The sequence below is a fragment of the Danio aesculapii genome, chromosome 7 (assembly GCF_903798145.1).
Source record: "Danio aesculapii chromosome 7, fDanAes4.1, whole genome shotgun sequence".
Lineage (NCBI taxonomy): Eukaryota > Metazoa > Chordata > Actinopteri > Cypriniformes > Danionidae > Danio > Danio aesculapii.
Window position 1 is genome coordinate 24278851 of NC_079441.1, and position 17247 is coordinate 24296097.

The 17247-nt window shown below is 36.6% G+C and overlaps 1 protein-coding gene across 2 annotated transcripts; it reads left to right on the forward strand.

The window, feature by feature from the left end:
* The first annotated feature begins 1074 nt into the window (after positions 1-1074).
* Positions 1075-15864, forward strand: mtmr1a (myotubularin related protein 1a). 2 transcript variants are annotated; one of them, XM_056461369.1, is made up of 18 exons: positions 1075-1285; positions 1911-2016; positions 3077-3100; positions 4066-4089; positions 4375-4440; positions 5874-5952; positions 6042-6136; positions 6232-6339; positions 7578-7679; positions 7798-7881; positions 8007-8156; positions 11105-11293; positions 11507-11692; positions 12984-13190; positions 13462-13554; positions 13994-14107; positions 14202-14378; positions 15396-15864. In XM_056461369.1, exons 1-18 carry the CDS (start codon positions 1158-1160, stop codon positions 15561-15563), a joined length of 2100 nt encoding a protein of 699 aa, XP_056317344.1. In that variant the 5' UTR covers positions 1075-1157; the 3' UTR covers positions 15564-15864. The 2 variants fall into 2 exon arrangements, with proteins under 2 accessions (XP_056317344.1, XP_056317345.1); XM_056461370.1 differs by lacking the exons at positions 3077-3100; positions 4066-4089.
* The last annotated feature ends 1383 nt before the right edge of the window (positions 15865-17247 follow it).

The following is a 17247-nucleotide window of genomic DNA, read 5'->3' on the forward strand; positions in this document are numbered from 1 at the left end:
TATGGTTTTAGAGTAAGACATGGTCTGCACGACTCCCTGTAGCAGAGGAGCTACAGCAGCTTATGAAAAACACCAGTGTCACTCCTGTCAGGTAAGAACAACAAATGTGAGTGAATAATTTGCTATATGGTTCACCAAAATTGGATAATTTTGCCTGGTTTGAAGAGTCTTTTTTTCTGCTGTGTCAGTCTGATGATGGGAGGGTCAGAATTTAGCATAAACAATATGAAAGCGTGCATGCATGCTGTCTTGTATTACCTGTACAGCATGATGGTGGTTGTACAGTGGTGTGAAGGGTATTTTTGGCCCCTTAGTACCAAGTGAGCATCATTAAAACACCACAGCCTAACTAAGTATTATTTGCTGCTTTCCTGTCTGTCAATGTATGGCCACAATATTGACCCATCTTGTACAAGTGTACCTACTAAAGTGAATAGTCAGTGTAGAGTTGAAAGGATACTGTGAAAAATGCTTAAAGTTAGAATATAGTGGTATATTGTTGTAAAGACTAATTTTTGGCTGTCATTAGTCCAATCTATAAAGTGGCATTTGTATTATTTCTATTAAACTGAACTTAATTTAAAAAGTGACATTTGTATTAAACTACAACTGCATTCTACCACTACTCTCCTGCCTGCCTGATTTGCTGGAATGTTCCACAATAATAAAATATTATGGCTTTTTAAAAAATTATTTTTTTCATCTATGTTGCTGCTTAATAATCTACACATTAAAAAGCATATAGAAATGAAGATTAAACAAATTTAATTAATATCACCAGTCTATATGTGCTAATTCTGTGCTAAAAATCTTACTAAAACATTTAATATTTTTGTGGAAACCGTGAAACTTTTTGTATTTATTTATTGAGTATTATATAATTATTCCCTATGCTTGAACACAATATGTTACAGCTTACATACTGATCTAAATATGGGTGATGGCGGGAGGGGGGTTCGTCATGGCCGCTTCCTTGACATAAATAAAGAAGAGAAACGCTATTTGTCGGCGCAGAACAGGAAGCAGAGACAGAACCGCAGTCTGCAGCGCACAGAGATGACTTCCTAAACACACACACACACACTTCACTTGGCTCTTTCACCAGAGAAGCTCAAACACATCTACATCTTAGAAGACGGAGCTCGGGAAGCTGATAAATGGAGAAGCAGCAGCAGCATCATCCGTCGGGTTCAGAGAGTCCGGTACTCCCGCATGTCCCGAGAAAACCGCGAAACCTAGGAGTAAACCCTGCCTCTCGACAGGACAGCGTGGATTCATTAGACAGGTGCGTGTCATGGTTTTATCCGCACATTTATCATAATAATGTGAATTTTTCATTAATAAAGCTGTTTTCGACGTGCACGCGCTCGATGCCGTCGACATCCCTGTCGTGATATACAAAATACACGCAACACGCGTATTATATGTATATTGTTATAATATTTACATTATATACTGCTCATTACAGTTTATTCCTGCACTCACTAATATTAAAACTGTTTTTCTTAAAACTAAATGCTTTCTGTTCATCCGAAAAAGCATAACGTAACGTTACATCCTCCCATCCTCAATAAGATAGTAAGCATTATTGTCTGTTTTTTGGAGAGAGGCTTTAAATAAGACATTAAGATAGTATCAGTTAAAAGATAGAATGGAAGTAGTTATATATATGTTGTTGCTGCGCTTTAAGTAATGAAAGATCAGACTGTGTGTGTGAGACACATTTCCCTGACCTCATATCGCCATCTGTCATATTCAGTCCACAGGATGTCAGCACACACTCAAACACACATCCAGACAGCAATGGCAGTATTGAGTCTGTAGTTTGATGTAATCACAGATTATGGCAGATGCATTGACCGAAACATTTGTGCCCTAGTGTGTGAGGATGTGTTACTTTTCTCACTCAGTCCTACTGGGTCTCATGTGGAGTGGTGTAAACAGCTGATAGCAGCCACTATCTCCAGCCAGATCACCAGCGGAGTCCCTTCAGAATCCATTCACCGGGAATCTAAGGTTAGCATATTTTGCACCCTCCACCAGATCTCTGTTGTTGATGAATAAATAAAGGTTGATGTATAGTTAGTTGGTCATCAAAATAAACCCATACTAGTGTATTATGGCGATATCTGAACAAGTTTTTGTTTCAATAACTGACTGTAAGTTGGTTCTTAAAGGGATAGTTCACACACAAATTAACAAATGTACTCAGAAATTATTCAACCTGAAGTAGTTTGAAACCTTTATGATTTCTTTCTTCCGTTGAACACAAAAGAAGAAGTTTTGAAAAATGTTGTAAACAAGTACCCATTGACATCAATAGTAAGGAAAAACAAATGCTATTGGGCGGTGCAGTGGGCAGTGCTGTCGCCTCGCAGCAAGACGGTTGCTTGTTCGAGTCCCGCCTGCGCCAATTGGCATTTCTGTGTGGAGTTTGCATGTTCTTCCCGTGTTCGCATGGGTTTCCCCGACAGCCCAAACACATGTGCTATGGATGAATTTGGTAAGCTTAATTGTTCGTAGTGTATTTGTGTGAATGAGAGTGTATGGGTGTTTCCCGGTGATGGGTTGCAGCTGGAAGGGCATCCGCTGTGTAAAACATGCTGGACAAGTTAGTGGTTCATTTCTCTGTGGTGACCCCAGAATAATAAAGGGACTAAGCCGAAAAGAAAACTAATGAATGAATGACAAATACTATGGAAGTCAATGGTTACCAGCTTTCAACATTTTTCAAAATATCTTTTTTGCCTTCAGCATATTTGGAACAAGTCGAGAGTAATTAAATGATGACACTCCCTATTATAAATATTAATTTCATTTGAACTATTAAGGTCAGTTCTCATTATTTACTTTGCAGATTGTCTTTAATTCTTTATGTATTTTAAAATATGTTTAAATAATTGCAGTTTTACAGGTTTATTTATATTCTGGATGAACACATACTCAACTGGTGAAATGATGAAAATACTCAAATGATGAGGGTTAAGCTTGGAAACACGGTGTTCAGAATGAATGTTTTTTTGTTGTTGAGTTTTGTCAGAGTGAGCCATTATGATATTGTGTTTTTGATTGACAGATTGGGAAGAAGATAGATACTAGGGTAAGGGTGATGGCGGTTGGTGTTTTTCAGTTTGCTTTAACCACTGCTCTGCCCTGCTTTGAACTGTAAATCAGAGAATAAATATGCATACAAATCTTTATATCTACCGTTTTTGCACTGCTCACATAGCCTACTGTAGTTTGCTTGACCTTTGTGTATGTTCTTTTTTGTCTTCTGCACACAGTCTGTTTGTACAGTTAAATGTTTGTCCGTTGTTTATAATTCCCTGTTTGTGCTTCATTCAGGTGTTACTACAGTGTGAATCATATCCAGAAATGTCATTGGTCATGCATTTATTAGCATATTCAAAAGCAACAAAAAAGAAACTCCTATTTGCTTTAAGCCTGTGTTTAGCAATGAATGGGAGTGGAGCATAACAAATGGTTATTATTATTATACATATAACCATTTTAATTATTTAATTCTTTAAAAAAAGAATTATGTGCTTGAAATAAACTGCTAAGGCTTACAAATGTCTATTATCCTCATAGATGTTGAATTTATTTGATCAAAAATAGATTTGAACAGGATTATTGTGAATAAAACACTTTTTAAAATGTAATTTGTTCCTGTAATAGTGATGCTTAATAGTCATTTTTATGATATCCTGATTTATCATCAAATATGAAAACAATTTTTGAACAATCTCTGATTCAAAATCTTTGTTGGAGTTCAATATTTATTTATTTATTTTAACAAAAGTGTCTTTTTACTTAACTTTATTCCTTATAAATCATCTTGATATATGAAACATGTATAAAACTAATCAGGTCCTATTTATTTAATTTAGTTTAAATGTAGATTTTTCGAAATTAAATAATACTTAAAGTATCTTGACATATTTACTCAGATTCAGTCTAATCCTTGTCTGTGTGTTTGTACTTTTAAGTGTTCTCACATGTTCATGAAAGTGTGTGTGTGTGTTTGTAACTCATGTTTGTCTGATGTTTATGTGTGATCTCCAGGTATCCAAGAGGCCAAACTTAAGGGTAAGGCTCTAGAATCTGCCATTAGCACAGATCTACTAGTGTAGTAGTGATGGTTGAGCAGCTGTATGCTTTCTGTTTTCTCTCTGCCTCTTCAAATCACACTTCCTGTCTCTGTGTGAGGATTTGACCTCTCAATACTAATGAGGAGCTAATATTTTCTGCATTCTTTCTCTTTCTTTTTCCCAAAACTGATGCTGGATCCTTTAAACACACCTTGTCTTTCTCCTCTGTTTCTTCATTTCTTCTCTTCCTGTGTTCTGTGTTTGTTTTGCGGCCGATGCTCAGTCTCAGGACTCTGGTGAAGATGGCTGTCAGTTTGACAGTGATTGTGAACTGACATCTCACACTCCGGCAAGTTTCTCTGGCTTCACACTTACTCTAACTCTACTCTGTCTTTTTGTTTCTGGTTTACTGCCGATGCAAAATAGATTTTATGTGATTGATAAAAATTCAATCAGTGGCTGCCTACAACCATTTTGAGAGTAAAAAAAAATGTATAGAGGCAAAACAAAATGAATACCTCCTCATGCCCCTGATAATACATTGAGTTAGTTTGAAGCAAAGCGACCAGTCTATGCAAGAAACAACATTTCAGCATTTTTACTTCAAAATCACATCCTCAGCAAAGAGTGGTGAGTGTTCACGACTGTCACATATTGATGTTCTGCATATTTTGGTACAAATTCTGTTGTTTTGTTAGGAGCCATGAGTGTTAATGTAGTTTTGCCTATATACAGTTAAAGACAAACTTATTAGCCCTACTGTGATTTTTTTTTCAGATATTTCCTAAGTAATGAACACATTTTAAACATAATAGTTTAAATAACAATTTTCTTTTGTCTTAGCAATGATGACACTACATAATATTTTATTAGTTATTTTGCAAGATACTAGTTGTCAAGATCAACAGTGATCAAATCGCTGAAGAACTACACATCTGTCACTGAACTGGACTACAATTACCATCATGCACATCACACACACCAGTTCCTGATTCCCCCTGATTACACATACACACAGCTGATAATTCATGATGGACTGATTACCTGGACTTTATATTTACCACACACACACACACACACACACACACACACACACACACACACACACACACACACACACACACACACACATACACAAGTTGCTATGTCTTGTTACTTCCACACGAACATTACAAAGTGTTTTCCCTTGTTTGTCTTGCTGTGTTTCAATCCTTGTCTTGTTTACCGTTTTGATTATTTGTTGACTAGCCTGACCTTTTGCCTGTACTTTGACCACGTATTTTGTATTGTCTACATGCCACCGTTTGCTCCCATTTTTGACCATTGCCTGCAGGACTTCTCTATAAATAAACTGCACGTGGATCCTCATCTCCGTTGTCCAGCATCATCCGTTACACTAGTTTTCAGCTTAAAGTGCAGTTTAAGGCTTAAATAAATAGGTTAATTAAGCAAGTCATTGGCCAACAGTGGTATTTGTTTTGCAGCCAATCGGGAAAATTAATTCTTATGGGGTATTAATATTGACCTTAGCTGTTAAAAATATAAATATAATCAATTGTGAAATATTTGAAATAGAAAAAAACATTTCACATGAGGGCTAATTGTGTCATCAGCTCTATGATTTGTTTATACTCTCGAAGTGTCAGTATGACTTGCATTAAATGAATCGCCAATGACTAGAGAGAAATTTTTTTGATGCAATAAGCAGATTAAAATGCAGCACTTCTTAAAAGAGCATTTTTTGAAAGAAAATAACTGCTGTGTTGTCTTTATGTGCCATAGCAAGTATTCAGGGATGTACGAGGGCCGGCCCCCATGGATGACGTCCCACTGGTCCCTGGAGAAACAGTCAAAACCACTGGTATGTTGGATGAGCCTCTGTGACTCTTGTTTCCTGTTTCTGCTTGTTTGGTGGTGTTGGGTTCCATCTGTTATCTTCTGTCTCTGCAGTTAAAGATGTGATGTATATCTGTCCTTTCACTGGAGCCGTGACCGGCACACTCACAATCACAGACTACAGGCTCTACTTTGTCAGTCTAGAGCGGGTACGAAGCAGAAATCTTTCTTTTGTTCTCATTGTCTATTTTAAGATCAGTATATTGTCTTGGTATTGTGACTTACTCCATTCATCTCTTTGCAGGATGCACCTTTCATTTTGGATGTGAACCTGGGTGCAATCAGCAGGTTAGAGACCTTCAGTGTACAGAGTCTTGGAGAGAATACCAGTGGCATGGAGATCGTCTGTAAGGTCAGGTGCACCACTCAAGGTTTAATGATGCACAGAAATTATGGTAGAATTTATTCAGTGCATACTAGGGATTGTAATTGATTGTTCAGTGTTGTTGAGGAACAACAGTTTTAACCCAGAAATGACTGGAGTGTCAGATGAAGAAAAGCTGGAGTCAGAAATTCAATCAAAGACAGTTTACGGAAGGTAGTTTGCAGTTTCATCAGCAGAGTCCGTAGGCTGCTCTGCTTACAATTTCAAAACAACAACAATTATACTGTATCACTAACTGTGTCATATGCATCACTAACTGTGTCATACATACTGTATAGGTGACTGGTTAAAACATAGATAGATTTCAAGGCATCAAGCATACAAATGTCAGATATAACAAGAGGATATTTCTCAGGTCAGGAAGATCAGAAGTGAAATTCAGCTCGCCTTCATGTCTCAACCGAAGACGAACACACACACACACACACAAATAATACTTATCTACTTCAAGGTTGTCCTGCTTTCTAGTAGGCATCTTATCAGGAAAGTCAAATAAACATAGCAGACTAATAGAGAGAGAGAGCTTCTCTTATAACAGAATTGTTTAAATAATTAATTCTTTCACACCGTAATATTCACATCTAGTGACAGCTGTTCAAGTAGCATCAACATGAGAGGTTTCACATGAGAGGTTTACATGAGAGAAAATAACTTGGCATAAAGAAAAAGCAATGACACACATATCATTCCAGTTTTACTCTGAAGAGGGATGGATGTTCATCATGTAATAAGCTTATTTTTATTTATTTTCTTTCCTTCCAAGGGAATGGGTGGGGGTGGGTACCTAATGTTGTTTAGTTCTAGTTTGACATAAAAACAGAAAAATGCAGACAATGTTTGCTCTCTGTATTGTTTGTTGTTTTTTTATATCACACCTGTCTGTCTAATAAAGCATATATTTATTTTAAAAAAAGTAATAATTTGGTATGATACATTTTCCAAAACATAGATTTATTTTTTCTCTTTATTTAAAAGTGTTTACTGAACATATTGTGCCTTTAAATTCAATTATATGTCATCAAATGACATATTGCTGTAACAAAAATGCTACAACTGAAAACAGAGTCCATAATAATACATTCAAATTCATAATCATAATTAAGACCTCACCAAAAGTTCACATAAATGAATGATGAATATATAAGCTATTATAAATATCCAGTCACACAGTCTCTATATTAACAATCTGTGATCTGTCTCAATAGGATATGAGGAGTCCCAGGTTTGCTTATAAAAAGGAGGAACAGAGTAAATTGGAGATTTTGGAAACGTTGACAAAGTATGCTTTCCCGCTGTCCAATGAGTTGGTATGTCATGACTCCACACAGGGCAGTGATTTGCTGCTAGATCTGTCAGTAATTGACTAATTACTCCAGTGCAGCTTCTTCATGCTTTGTTGTTTTTGTTTTTTGTTTTTTTGTCCAGTCTCTATTTGCCTTCCAATACAAAGAGCAGTTTCCAGAGGATGGATGGAAGGTTTATGATCCAGTGGCCGAGTATAAAAGAATGGTGAGACATGCACATTGCTGAAAAACAGTAGAGTTGACTGAATACATTGAATCAGAATAATACTGCTTCATTCTGCTCTTGTGACCTTTTCATTTCTCTTTTTATTGTCTGCATACTGTCTGCAGGGTTTACCGAATGAGAGCTGGACTATCAGTAAGCTCAACAGTAATTATGAAGTGTGTGACACTTATCCTGCTCTGCTCGTTACCCCAACTAGTATTAAGGAGGAGGAGATCCGACGAGTGGCCTCTTTCAGAGTCAAACACCGTATCCCGGTAAGTGAGAGGAAGTGTGCGTCTGTGCTTGTTTTGATTTTACACATTGCAGTCAAGTGTTGTCAGCACTACATGTTAATTACACATTCAACAACTAACCCATGTGGGGAAGTCAATAGAGCGCTACAGTCGGGTTCTAGAAGTAAAAACATTAATTTTTCTATAAATTGTTGTGAGCTTGAGGTTGTTAATTGATTGTAAATACGTTTTTTGAATCCATCTGTTTGCATGAATTAAACTTATTTTATTATTATTATAATTTTTTTTAAATCATGTATAAAGGCCGTTCGGCGGTAAGTGTATTATAGTAATGTGAAGTGACAAATTGAGCTTTCAAGCACAAAAAACATGAAACATTTTATCATCAATGACAAATTCATACCTGCGCATTAGGTGTTCTGTTCGCCTCTTTTTTTATGTATGCATTTTGTCCATGTAATTTCCAGTTGGTTTTAACCTCATCCACTCCACAATATACAACTGTAAATTAAAATAAAGGCCAGTACTACACCAAAACCTATCTATATTTCTTGCTTAAAATGTTTACATATTAACCCTTTTTAGCAGTGGTCCCCAGCCTTTTTATCACCGTGGGGGTGCTGTACGTAGATTGCTAGGCGACCTTCAACCATTTTCGCAGAGGATGACAGGCTGACAAAGCATTGCTGCAACTCTGATCCAAGTTTTATTTATGGAAAAATTTACAAAGCACTGCAGAATTTGGGTGCTCTGTGTTTATTTAATATAATTAGTCTACCAAAATGTTTATATTCCATACAAAGTATGAAGCTGATTGGTCAGTTCTCGCAGTGTACTCACAGCATTCTGAAACGCCCTTAAAGGCACGAGCACGTCCACGTGACTCCACTGGAAATAACAAGCATGTTTGTGGAAAAGATGCGATATGTGAATGGCCCCTAAAAATCCTTCATCAGTTGTGTCCTTGAGCAGTTTATCTTCTTGCACACACATGCTGGATTCACCTGATTTGTTGACAAATAGGTTGCAGATCCATTCCTTGGCAGTTCTTGGGTCCTTCACTGGGTTTATTTTCCCTTTACAAATAAATTTTTTAAAGAAGTCTGTTTCTTACTCATTTTGTTAGCTTGTAGGTTAAATTTGGGCACTCGAGAAAAACAATAGTGCGATCTGTCGGATGCAGTACAGTGCTCATTCAGTATAGGCACAGCTAAACAGATGTGTTTTAAGTCTGGATTTGAATGTGCCTAATGTTGGAGCACATCTGATATAGTACAGTATAATATACTATTTTATTATATTTAGTTTATATGATCTGAGTGATCTATTCGGTTTGTATTCTGAGAGCATATCTGTAATGTATTGAGGTCCTAGGCTATTTAGCGATTTATAGAAACGTAGTAATACTTCAAAATCTATTCTGAATGTAACTGGGAGTCAGTGTAAAGACCTGAGGAGAGGTGTGATGTGAGGAGAGGTGTGATGTGCCCTGATTGTCTGATTCTGGTCAGAATTCTGGCAGCAGCGTTCTGGATGAGCAGCAACTGTCTTGACTGTGTTTTTGGGAAAGAGTCCATTACAGTAATCCACCCTGCTGCTGATAAAAGCATGAACAAGTTTCTCTAAGTCTTCGCTGGAAACAAAGGATCTCATTATTGCGATGTTTTTGAGATGATAGCATGCTGATTTAGTTACTGCTTTGACATGACTATTAAAACTCATATCTGACTCCAGAGTCACACCAAGATACTTGACCTTATTTTTTGTTGTTTGACCCTTACAGCCAAGGTACACGTTCACCTTGAGAACCTCATCTCTGTTCCCAAACGCAATCACTTCAGTTTTCTTTTTGATTAACTGAAGGAAGTTTTGGCACATCCAATTGTTCATTTCATCAATGCATTGGCAGAGGGTGTCAATGGGACTGAAGTCATTAGGCAGTAAGGCTATGTAGATCTGAGTGTCATCAGCATAGCTGTGGTAGGAGATGTGGTTCTTTCTCATTATTTGGCTCAGTGGGAGCATATAAAGGTTGAACAAGAGAGGTGCCAGAATCGAGCCTTGTGGGACTCCACATTTCATGGATGTCCACCTCGACTTATGGTCACCTATACTGACATCATAACCTCTCCCTTCAAGGTAAGATCTGAACCATTTGAGGACCGTCCCAGACAGCCCAACCCAGTTTTCCAGCCTATCCAAAAGTTTGCTGTGATCGACAGTGTAAAATGCGGCACTGAGATCGAGTAATACCATCACTGTCAGTTTGCCTGAATCTGTATTGAGGCGTTTATCATTGATTATCTTTAGAAGAGCGCTCTCTGTACTATGATTGAAAGTTGTCTAAATATCCCTTGGAGCTTAAGAACTTGTTAACCTGGTTAAAAACAACTTTTTCAATGATTTTGCCAATGAAAGGGAGATTTGAAATTAGCCTGTAATTGCTCAATAAGGTGTTATCCAGGATGCTCTTTTTCAAGAGGGGTTTAACAACTGCCGTTTTAAGTGAGTACCAAATGATCCACAGACCGCTACCGGTCCGCAGCACGGGGGTTAGGGACCACTGCTTTATAGGTCACTTATTGAAACTTTTATGACTCAAAAAAAATAAATATAAATTGTCATCAATGTCAATAAAAATCACTTAATAACTTCAATCGAGATAATTGCATAGTCATGTGTTTATTAGTTAAGTTGAATCAATGAAAGCAATTAAATATTCAACAACCGCTATTTGGATTTCCCTGGTTTCTTCATGAGTTTTTTTAGTTTCTGCTTGCGAGAGTGCCCGCTTGCCTTTGGATGAGATTTACTACTGATCAAACACCCGTGCTTTCCTGACAAGTTGTGGATCACATTCTCAGCTTTTGATGAATTGCCATTACAATTTAATTTAGATTATTCATGCAGCCCTATCAATAGTCAGATTTGTATTTTTGTACAGTTCTCATACAGTTTGCTTGTTTCAGGTGCTCTCATGGATCCACCCAGAAACTCAGGCTACTATAGTCCGCTGTAGTCAGCCCATGGTGGGCCCCACAGATCGCCGGTGTAAGGAGGATGAGCATTACCTCCAGACCATCATGGATGCCAATGCACAGTCCCATAAACTCGCCATATTTGATGCTCGGCAGAACACTGTGGCTCACAATCACAAGGTGACAGTGACTTCAAATTTTTTTGGGGAGTAGAGATGAAGGGAAAGTTTTATAAGAGTCTTTCATCCATAACACACACACTTGCATGTTGTTTCCTACAAATGTAGTTTTGAATAATTGAGCAGCCATCTGTGCTAATGTGGATGTGAGTCAGGAGGTAAAAATGGAAACCACAATTCTTCTCTTCTTACTTTCTGCTGCTTCATGCCGCAGGCTAAAGATGGAGGTTATGAAAATGAGAATTTCTACCCCAACATAGAGCTGATTTTTCTGGAGATCCCTAACATTCATGTCATGAGAGAGTCCCTGCGCAAGCTGAAGGAGGTGGTTTACCCCACCATAGAAGAACAACGCTGGCATTCAGCCATAGATGCCACTCACTGGCTGGAGTACATACGGGTAAACAACACTTTTACATCATTTTTACCAAGAGCATAAATCCAGTTCCTAATTAGAGGTGTACGATTACTGTAATATGTATTAATATCATAACTGTTGTTACATTAATGCATGCTAACATCATAAGTATACAACTCACATTGCAGACAATAATCAAAAACATTTTAAGAGCCCAAAAGCATTCACTACGTCATGAATAGTATTTTAATGTTCCTAGAATATAAGCTATGAAGACAAAAACTGTATAGGTCCTGTACAGGGTTTTGTTTTTGTATTAAACAACATCACACAAACAAGGGTACAATTTACAGTATTCTTTTTACAGTAGTTACTTTTTGAACACAGGATTGTCTGTTTTTGTTTCTTTTGCCACAAAAATGATTCCAAACAAAGCCAAAGCAGAACATTTGTGTCTTAAAGCAGCTATGTTGTTATAATTTCTGAATGTTTGAATGTCTGAATCTTGTTTAAAACATTTGATCCAGTGATTCAACAATCAATTCATGAAGACCGCAGCTGCGTCCTAAATGGCACACTATACACTAGGCAGTTATACACTATGCACTTACACACTCAACAGCATAGTATATGAATGTAGTGTCGTCCCAAATAGAACACTTATGTTTTTTTTACTAAGCGGAAATTCAAACCTTTTTCCAGATGACGTTTGATGGTTGCCAAATTAGTGAAATAGAGGACCAAACTACCAAATAATACTTGCCATGAGGATAACCACATTCACCATCAGGAGGCTGTCTCATGGAAGAATTTTGCTTTCACAATCCAACATTAATAAAGTGATCTAACATCAGCTCCTGCCCCTTCCGCTACGTGGGCAAAGCTGCAGCAGTTGAGTGCATGAAGTGTCCGACAATCCACACTTCTGTTTACCGGTTGAATAAGTGCATCATCTGGGAATTTAAAGTACGCTTTTTCTTTTTAGAGTTTTCAGTGTGGACACACTATTTACACTATTTATACTACAAAATGGCGTAGAATAGTGCTTAAGTATGCGATTTGGGATGCACCTTGATTCTAAATGAATCAGCCATTTTGAACTAGTTGTTTGAGTGAATAGTTCAATAAATCACTCCTTCAGACTACTTACTGGCAGTTTTACTGTCATATTTATTGCTCCATGACACATCTAAACCAGCGCAAAAACACACTCAATATGTATAAGATTTGGTCAATGTCCCACTTTAGTTATACTCAGGTTAATGAGTGTCCCAGAAGAAAGCTAGTCAATTAGATGCTTTTAAAGAAGTCAGTTCTCTCTTTCTCTTCATAGCTTCTGCTTGCGGGTGCGGTGCGGATTGCAGATAAAGTAGAGTCCAGTAAGAGCTCTGTGGTGGTTCACTGCAGTGATGGTTGGGATCGCACCGCTCAGCTCACATCTCTGTCCATGCTGATGCTGGACTCCTACTACAGGACTCTCAGGGGCTTCCAGGTCCTGCTGGAGAAGGAGTGGATCGGCTTCGGACACAAGTTTGCAGCGGTGAGGGATACAGGGCGTATCACTGAAAGACAAACTCTATATATGGGGGTAGAAAAGTACAGTAAATGCTACCAGATTGTCAGATGAGTGTTTTCTCTACGAAACTTCAGATTGAAATATAACTAAAATATATTGAGATCAAGGTTTGGGCTTGATTTATGCTTGTGCTCACCAAGGCAGAAATTACTTGATCAACAATGCAGTAAAAAAAATTATTAAATTATGAATTATTATTATTAAATTATTATGAATTACTCTTCTTTTTTTATAGCGCATTGGTCATGGAGATGAAAATCATGCCAACTCTGAGCGCTCGCCTCTATTTGTTCAATTCATAGATTGTGTCTGGCAAATGATGAGACAGGTGAGGTGTACTTTAAGCACTTCCTGCTTTATTTATAATGCAATGTTATTTGTAATGCTACATATATAAGTCACACTTTATAATAAGTCTTCATTGGTTAATGTGTTTACTAATATAAACTAATAATTAACAAGACTTAACTTGTACAGCATTTATTAATCCAACATTTAATAATGCATTATTAACATCCAAATTCAAGTATGTTAAGATTCGTTAATGCACTGCGAGGTTAAAGAACTAACAATGAACTATGAACTGTAGTAACATTAACATGAACAAATACTGTAATGTATTGTTTATTGTTAGTTTATTGTCAGCAAATGCATTAACTAATATGAAATAATACAACTTTATTGTAAAGTATTACCACATATATGATAGATCATTTAAGCTGCTTTCTGTGAATTTCCATGAAATAAATAATCTACTGTGTTCTCAGTTTCCCACTGCCTTTGAGTTCAATGAGCTCTTTCTCATCACCATCCTGGATTACCTCTACAGCTGCCTGTTTGGTACATTCCTTTACAACAGTGAACAGGAGCGAGTGGAAAAGGCATGTACCATTGCACCAATACAGTTTTGATGATGTGCATGTTTCACAGATAATTCTTCATGGCTGAAAATGGTTCTTACTTTGTTTTTTTCAGGAAGTGAACCGTAAGACGGTGTCTTTGTGGTCCTACATCAACAGCCAATCAGAGGATTTCACCAACCCCTTTTATGTGGATTATGAAAATCATGTGCTGTATCCACTGGCCAGTCTAAGACATCTGGAGCTGTGGGTTGGATACTACGTACGCTGGAACCCCCGCATGAGACCTCAGGTGAAAACATATTAGCAAATATGTGGGTTATGTAAAGTCTCTAATACACTTTAAGCAGAAAACAAAGAACAAACTGATGGGATGTTGTCTCAAACTAAATGCTTTACGCAAAGCTGTCATGAATTGACTGTAGAGTGCTGAATTGCAAAGCTTTGATCTTGAAAATGATACTAATAACAAAAAATTACAGCATTTTAGAAAGCATGACTGAAACATTTAACTACTAGCCCATTAGAAGCGCAGTAAGTGCACTGCATTCCCAACGAAATGGTGAGGGATATAATATCATTAATACATATTAAACCTCTTTAACATTATTAAAAGTAATGATGAGTGACTGATATTTGTTGGTTTGCACTGATTAATAGAACAAACTATAGCCTATGTTTATTTAGTTTAGAAGATCTGAGGTAAACTATCTGCTGCTACATTCAGTATGGCAATAAATGTTACGTAAAATGGTATTAAAGCTCAAATTTGTAACATTTAACACTGAATAAAGCACATAATCAGTACCTGAGGGGATCGTTGTCATAAAAGTTCATGCTGTTCTTCAACTGTGAGAAATAAAACCTGAAATTGCAATTTCAGGTGATGGTTCAGACAAAAACTCCCTTTAATATGGGAAATATTCCTTATATCATGTGTCATTGCTTGCGGCTATGATAGGTTGTAGGCTTTGTCAGGCAACACCGTCAATCTGGCAACCTGAGTTTGTGTGGACATGTCCCAGGAGAGACTGGGAGGAAAAGGTGTTTTGATTTTGGAGTGCAGTACCTACTTCAACCACTGGGTGTCAATCTTACATAGTGCACCTTTAAAGTTGTTCATCCCTGTTTACGTATAGCCTCTTTAAGGCAACATCATATCCTCGTAAGTCAAATTTAAATAGCAAAAAATCTTCCACATACACAATTGATATGAGCATATAAAGTCTTTGTATCCTTAAAACCCTCTTACATCTTATATCCGACATGAGCTCTCTGAGGAAACTCAAGTGCTGTTGCTTCTGTTCAGATGCCTGTTCACCAGAACCTGAAGGAGCTGCTGTACCTGCGTGCAGAGCTGCAGAGGAAGGTGGAGGAGCTCCAGAAAGAAGTTTCCTCATCACGCTCTGTCTCCTCGTCTTCTGAGCATGCATATTCTCCATCACATGGCGGTACACCACTTCACTCCTCAGTCTAAAATATATGCGTTCTGTGGACAGATTCTATGGACTACAAGGTAACATAGGAATGTATTGCATACATCATTAGTTGTTTCACTGGATAATACGTTTTAGAGGGCCAACATGTGTAAACTTGCATGAACACACCAAAAAGTAAGAGTCTTTAACACAATTAAGTTTTTTTGGAGTTGTTTCATCATAGACGTCTTCTTAACCAGGTAACTGGAGGATGTTCTGATGTTGTTCAATATAGGCCAGTATTTTAACTTGACTTGTAAATATTGACTTCACTAATTTATTAGTAGCCAAAGTTAGAAAAAAGAGTGCTCTTTTTGGTGTGTGTGTGTGTGTGCGTGCGCGTGTGTGTGTGTTCCTTCGCTGCCTCAGTGTTGTCTCCCTTTGTGCCAATTCCTGTGTATAACCTCTTAGCATTTCACAACCCCTTTAATTCTTTATAAAATCTCACAAACTCTTTAGTTCTTAAAGTTCCCCTACAGATTAACAGGTGTTTCTATTTTATTATTGTTTTATAAAACTATTAGATTAGGGTTTTTTATAGCACAAATGGTTTCTTGAATATTATTGATGTGATACTGCCATTATGGAAATGCAATTAGCAGTTTCTTTGTTTTTCCATAGCACTTGATAGTATAAAAGTGCAATGTGTGAACACCTTACTACTGCACTACTACTGTACTGTACTACTGAAATATATGTTTACTAAAGGTAAATAGGGACCATCTGATCTTAACTTCCCATACATTAAATAAGTATATATATATACACACTACCGGTCAGTATGATTTTTAAATGTTTTAAAAGAATCTTATCCTGCTCACCAAGGCTGCATTTATTTCAGCAACAATACAGTACAAACTGTAAAATTATTTATTAGTTATTGCACTATAAAAGAACTGTTCATAAGTAGTTTAATGTTTAATTTAATAATTTATTCCAGTGATTTTAAAGATGATTTTTCAGCTTCATTACCTCAGTCTTCAGAGTCACATGATCCTTCAGAAATTACTCTAATATTATTAATATTATTATTATTATTATTATTAATAATGGTAATAGTAATAAAAGCAATAATGACTGGAGTAATAATTTCATTTGAAACTACATACAATGAGAAAGCAGTTATTTAAAATTTTAATAAATATTTAATCATTTTTTACATTTAATAAATGGCGCCTTGATGAACAGAATCATTTTCTTTAAAAAAAAAAAACTGACCCCAAACTTTTGACCGGTAGTGTATATGGGTCAAAGATAAATAAATTTTACGAAAGGAATTATATATATTAAGGATATTAAATGCACGTTTAATGTTAAAAGTAACTTATGTGAAAATAAAATGTCAACATATAGGTGAAATATTGTTCAACCTTTAAACATTTAATAACATATACTGACCTGTACTACTCATAAAAGAATCATATTATCATAAGAATCAAAAGTGATCATACTAAATTCTATTACTTTATTAATTATTGATTCAAAATGCCATGCTGACAAGTATTTAAACCCAATTAGGTTTCAACTACACTAGGTAGTATAGTGGTAAAGTAAAAAAATGACTATTTTGTATATATGAAGGGGTGATCTAAAATAGCACTGGATTCATTTTGTCTTTGACCCATGTATAAAAGTGAACCTAGTTTGATGAACCTAGTAATTGATGAAACAGTTCATTTGAAC